The sequence below is a fragment of the Euphorbia lathyris genome, chromosome 2 (assembly GCF_963576675.1).
Source record: "Euphorbia lathyris chromosome 2, ddEupLath1.1, whole genome shotgun sequence".
Taxonomy (NCBI): Eukaryota; Viridiplantae; Streptophyta; class Magnoliopsida; order Malpighiales; family Euphorbiaceae; genus Euphorbia; species Euphorbia lathyris.
The window spans coordinates 45,044,766-45,050,523 of NC_088911.1; the positions used below are offsets into that span (position 1 = coordinate 45,044,766).

At 33.3% G+C, this 5,758-nt stretch overlaps 1 protein-coding gene across 2 annotated transcripts; it reads left to right on the forward strand.

Annotated features, from left to right (window-relative positions):
• Positions 1-2,976: 2,976 nt before the first annotated feature.
• Positions 2,977-4,249, forward strand: LOC136220760 (glutathione S-transferase L3-like). 2 transcript variants are annotated; one of them, XM_066008547.1, is made up of 4 exons: positions 2,977-3,147; positions 3,238-3,317; positions 3,504-3,611; positions 3,883-4,249. In XM_066008547.1, the coding sequence occupies exons 1-4, from the start codon at positions 3,120-3,122 to the stop codon at positions 3,901-3,903; spliced, it is 237 nt and encodes a 78-aa protein (XP_065864619.1). In that variant the 5' UTR covers positions 2,977-3,119; the 3' UTR covers positions 3,904-4,249. The 2 variants fall into 2 exon arrangements, with proteins under 2 accessions (XP_065864619.1, XP_065864618.1); XM_066008546.1 differs by lacking the exon at positions 2,977-3,147 and having other exon boundaries at positions 3,160-3,317.
• Positions 4,250-5,758: the final 1,509 nt, after the last annotated feature.

A 5,758-nucleotide genomic window follows, 5' to 3' on the forward strand; every position in this document is an offset into this window, starting at 1 on the left:
TTACATATTTAACCCATTTACTAATTCTACTACATATCTAGACTGATTTTATGTGACTTTCCAAAAATATCTCTAACCTTCCCACTTCCACCACTCGTGAATCGCCGCTCCCCCCATCTCCTTGGTTATGCGAAAAGTTGCTCCTGCATTAATGATTTCAAGACTTTTGATCTTCCTTTCTTCCTTTAAATTGCACGAAATCTGCACCATTTAGTCAAAATCACAATGAATTTCTCTTTTTCATCTCTTCATCTCTTGATTCTGCAACTTCCCAACCCTAGAAAACGAGTAAATGGTTTTTCATCTTCCTGTTCGTTGCTTGGTTTCTTTCTTATTGTTACCATCAAAGAAATGGTTTTTCTACGTTATTTCCTTCGTTCTTCCCATGTTATCATATTGTTATTGTCGCTTTTGGAGGTGAAAGGGGCGAAAAATGTAAGTATCTGTTTTTTTTCTGCGTTTTTTCATGAATTCACTTCGCAATCGATGGTTTCGCTAAGCTTTGCGAAGAGAACGAGCCTGGAAAGTGATGATCTACTTCGTGAATTGATGATTTCGCGAAGATCTGCGAAGAGAAAGAGTTTGAAACATATGGATCTACCTCGCGAATCGATTAGTTCGCGAAGTCTGCGAATAGATCCTCACGTTTCAGACCTCGCAGACTTCGCGAAAGCATCGATATGCGACGTAGATAGTCACATTTCAGACCTCGCAAACTTCGCGAAAAAATCGATATGCGAAGTAAAATCAACTCTTCCCCTGCACATTTACATTCGCATGCTTCGCTAATTTTCATTTCGCGAAGCCAAAATCGTCTTTTTCCCTACCTAACATGATTAATTTTTTCTGTAGATGGTTGAATACATAACATCCCTTTTTGGAAGGTGGCGTACTGGGCTGCAGGGGAGATGATTTTCCTTCCTGTATAGGGATGAACTTCCCCAAGATTGACACATTCACTCCTAAAATGATTGGTTAGGAGAGGTTGTGTCAATCTTGGGGTGCACCATGGGACACGTCCATCCCATGGTGCCAATCTTCAAAGTGGACCTAACTTAATCCGGTGCCAATCTTGAATCGGATAAGTAATCTTGGTGTGCACCGTGCGACACGTCCATCCCAAAAGGTCTGGAAGTCCAGACCTTTTGGGATGGATGTGTCACACGGTGCACACCAAGATTACTCATTCGATTCAAAATTGGTACCGGATTAGTTAGGTTCACTTTGAAATGATTAGTTAGTAGAGTTCATTGTGGCAATCTTGTTGTAAATTTTGATAATGTTATGATTTGAATGTTGTTATTGTGGCAATCTTGTTGTAAATTTTGATAATGTTATGATTTTAATGTTCGAATCCGTTGTTGTTTGCCATTTTTTGTTATATACCACTTCGCGTATTAGCTTGAAATCATATCCAGCATTCGCATATGCGAACTAAATTCATCAAGCAAAACAAACTTCAGCTTCGCAGGCTTCGCATATGCGAACTAAATTCATTAAGTAAATCCAAACATTAACTTCGCAGGCTTCGCATATGGGTGAATATGCGAAGTCAGACGGGATCGGGCGAGCCCCGCGTAAATATTGAGGGTATTTTTGAAAAGTCACACAAAATCAGTCTAGATATGTAGTAGAATTAGTAAATGGGTTAAATATGTAAATGGGCCTCCCATTTGATCCAGTTTTGTAATTTTCCCTTTATTATAAATATTAATTATTGCAACCCTACACATTTATAATTTATATAACCCATCTCCTACATTACAAAATATGGTCTTCATCTCATTCTCCACCCATCACATTCCCCATGCTGCTGCCGCCTCCTCTAGTGATTGCGGCCGCCACTGCCATCCATCTACATCTCCACTGCTCCGTCCGCTGCCTCCAGCCACCGCCGTCTCAATTTCTTCGGCGACTGAGGTAATTATTTTTGGAAAAATTATGGTATTTTTTAATAGTAAAAATTATTATTCAACTAGTGCATAATAGTAGTCAACTTGTGCATAATAGTAAAATTATGCCATAATAGTCAACTTGTGCACAATAATAAAGATTATTATAAATTAAATATTTATATTCTATTTTTTTTGGTAAATATTTATATTCTTTAATCTTTAATAATTCTTGAATGGAAATCGGTGCTTTTAAACAATAAAACAAGGTTAAGTAAATTATATTAATTGATAATCTTTTATTATTATTTTATATTTCGGATGATGAAACCCTTTTTTTAATAAAATTGGATCTTAATTATTTGTTAATATGTATATATTTTTATTGATAAATATTTTGAAAAATAATTTTATGATATATTATGTTATTTTTGGGTATATTATGGTGTATTTGGTAAATCTGATATATTATGATATTTTTTTGGTATATTATGGTATTTTTTAATATATTATATATATTATGACATTTTTTGGTATGTATGATATATTATGTTATTTTTGGGTATATTAGGTATATTATATATATTATGATATCTTTTGGTATGTTATGATATATTATGTTATTTTTGGGTATATTATGGTATATTTTTTTTTGTATATTTGGTAAATATGATATATTATGGTATTTTTGGTATATTTTTATATATTATGGCATTTTTTGGTATATTATAGTATTTTTTTATATTATATATATCACTATAAGAAAACAGCTAGTTAGCGACCGCTTTTAGCGACTAGTTATAATTCAGTCGCTAATCAGCGACCGATGCAGTCGCTAATGTTTTACCCAGTCGCAAAATTTGGGAGAAATATTGTGCCCGTGTTTTGCAATAAAAAGAAAAAGAAAAAAGAAATTTAAAATAAAAAAGAAAAAAAAATATAAAATGAATATGAGAAAAACCTAATTACCTCGATCTAAAGCATGGATCTAAGAATTTGTGGTTAAACTTATTATGGTTTGCATGGAACTATAGTATAATGTGGTCTAATTTAGAGACATTGAAATTAAGTTGGCAGTATAGATTCTGATTTGAAATGGTGCATTCTTCTGATTTATTGAATATTCTTATAACCACCATTTATTTTTTGGAATAGATTTTATAGATTTCTAAGGCTTCTTGGATCAATGTTTGATCATTTAATGTTATCAGAACTTTGTTTGCTTCAATGAAGGGAGATTTAATACAAGAAACTGGTCAGTTCTGGAACTTTCTGTTCTTAAATGCGCAGTCTTCTCTTGTCTTCATATGAACTATGCTTACTTGTACTGCTAATTTATTTTTAGCTCCTGTTTTTAATTACTTGGAAAATGCTCTTCAAAAATTTGATGATAGACCATTCTTGCTTGGTGGCCAGTTCTATTTGGTAAGTTAGCGTTGTTTGATTCTTCTTCTTGTCTTGACACCAATGTTATATCGAAATGGACACCGAGAAACAATATTTGTAAAGATGTAGGAAACGGAAACGCATTCCAAACTAAATTATTTCATAATGCATGTATTGATTGATTGCTTATTGGTTAACTTGTGGTGATATGACAATTTCTTTTAGGTTGATATAGCCTCTTTACCATTCGTTGATAGAGTCCAAATCTACTTCTCAGAAGTTATGAACCATGACATCACAACAGGCAGGCCTAAATTTGCAGCTTGGATTGAGGTGTGTTTATAAATCACCATTTGATATATTGCTATTTGTCTTTGTTTTTTCTTAATACAATTTATTGCTATTTGTCACTTTACTTATCCTACTGAAATTCATATTCTCATTGCAGTAGTTGTACTATGTTGTCCATAACGTATATTTAATATGCTTGAATGAATAACACTTGTTCCTCCTAACATGTCATTACATGATATTAGCCTTTAACTTAGATTTGAATATTTTTTGTAAAGCATTAACCTTAGACTTAAATTTATTTCTACTTCAGGGATGCAGCTCTAAACAGTGAGGTTTGAGACTGAAGTGGTCTAAGTTGAAATGGAATCTTAAATTGAAGAAGAGAGGTGGTGATGAAGTGCTATGTATGCAGTCAATTAGGCTTGGAGTTTTGGATGGCATAAACTACGTGGCTTGAGGTAGACTCAACGTATATAGTTGCTGACAAACTTGCTAATTATGGTCTGCAACAACAGTGCGCAAGGGTGGGCCTCTTCGCCCGACTTTTGTAACGTTTTGATCAATGATGATATTAATGGTGTTTGTAATTATAGGGTTGTGTAGTTAAGCATTTTTTGCCTGTTCGGGCTGAACTTATTATATTTGCTATTCTTTGTTTACTTGAATAAATCCGGGGTCGTCGGTTCTGGGGTACCAATCTAGTTTGGATATCCGTTGTTGGCCCTTCCCCTACTTCCATTCAAAAAAAAATATTAATTATTTCTAAATATATTTCTAGTTTTTATGAATATTGTGATTAATTGATTGTGAAAGGTTAAAATATGTTTATAATTGTAATTACAATTGTAATTATATATAATATAGTACATCACAATAGAAAAAATTTATAGGAAAAAAATGATAAAATTTTCAGTAACTACCGACAAAATTTCCGTCAGAATTCGTCGGAAAATCAACCAGCTTATTTTTCACATAGCCAATTAGCGACTATTTGTAGTCGCAACATTTGGTCGGTAAAATTGCGACTAACCAGCGACTACATAAAATGGTCGCTATAGACTGCGACCATCATAAAAAAACAGTCGGCATTTGTCTAGCGACTAGGCACTTACCGACTGAATGTGTTTGGTCGGTAAACCATTAAATTCAGTCGGTAAACCATTTTAGCTACCGAATTAGCTACTAGAATTGCGGTAGTTAACTAACTGTTTTCTTGTAGTGTATTATGATATTTTTGGTATATTATGGTATGTTTTTATATATTATGTATATTACAACATTTTTTGGTATATATGGTATTTTATGGTATATTATGATATATTTTTATTATTTGATATATTATAGTATATTTTGCTTGTTTAATGTTTTTTGTTTTGGTGGATAAAGATAATGGTTAGGATACAGTAGGATGATGAAAAAACAAAAAAGTTGCTTAATATTTTGGCAGAGCATAAAGCCAAAGGAAATACTAAGTATAGTTGGACAACTATTGCCAAACTTTTTAATTCACAATTAGGAGAGAATTGTATTAAACATAGACAAGCGTATAATCATTTTACCGACTTGAAAGAAAAGTTTAAAACTTGGGAGGAATTGCAACGTTTAATTGGCATAGCTTATGACCCTACAATGGGTTTTGTGGATGTCCAAGAAAAGTCCCTGGAGCGATGACATGCTTACTTGCAGGTATGAACCTTTTCTTTTCTTATATGATTTAATTGAATTGAATTATAATAAGTATGTATTTTGAAATATGAATTTTTTTATTGCAGAAGAATAGCAAGCATGGGTTAGCATTGGCTAAGAAGGAGTTGGCGAATGTTGATTTGCTGCGTAGAGTCTTTGGTGGTCAAACTTCTCATGGTGTTGGTGGTGACTTTGCACCCGCGATGGCAAAACCCGATTCATAGTTTAACAAAAAAACATGGAGGATTTGACCATTAATGATGAAGAAGGTTTTGGAGATAGTGAAATGGATAAGAATGAACATAATGACGTAGTATTTCCATCGGTCGCTGAAAGTATCTCCCCTCCAAAGTCTGCCATGAGAAAAGTATCTCGTGCCATCTCCTCCAAACGAAAAAGTGAAGAGAGTATAACTTCTGCTGAATTTAAAAGAAGGCAAACTAGTTTTGATACTGTTATCTAGCTATTGTCTAGTAGTTGCGTTGGTTAATCTAGTAGAA

Bases quoted from the DNA above. Each gene is read 5' to 3' on its own strand.
- LOC136220760 (XM_066008546.1), top strand. From the start codon at position 3,207: ATGCTTACTTGTACTGCTAATTTATTTTTAGCTCCTGTTTTTAATTAC. The intron at 3,318-3,503 runs GTAAGTTAGCGT...AATTTCTTTTAG, and splicing joins TTGGTGGCCAGTTCTATTTG to GTTGATATAGCCTCTTTACC. The intron at 3,612-3,882 runs GTGTGTTTATAA...TTTCTACTTCAG, and splicing joins AATTTGCAGCTTGGATTGAG to GGATGCAGCTCTAAACAGTG.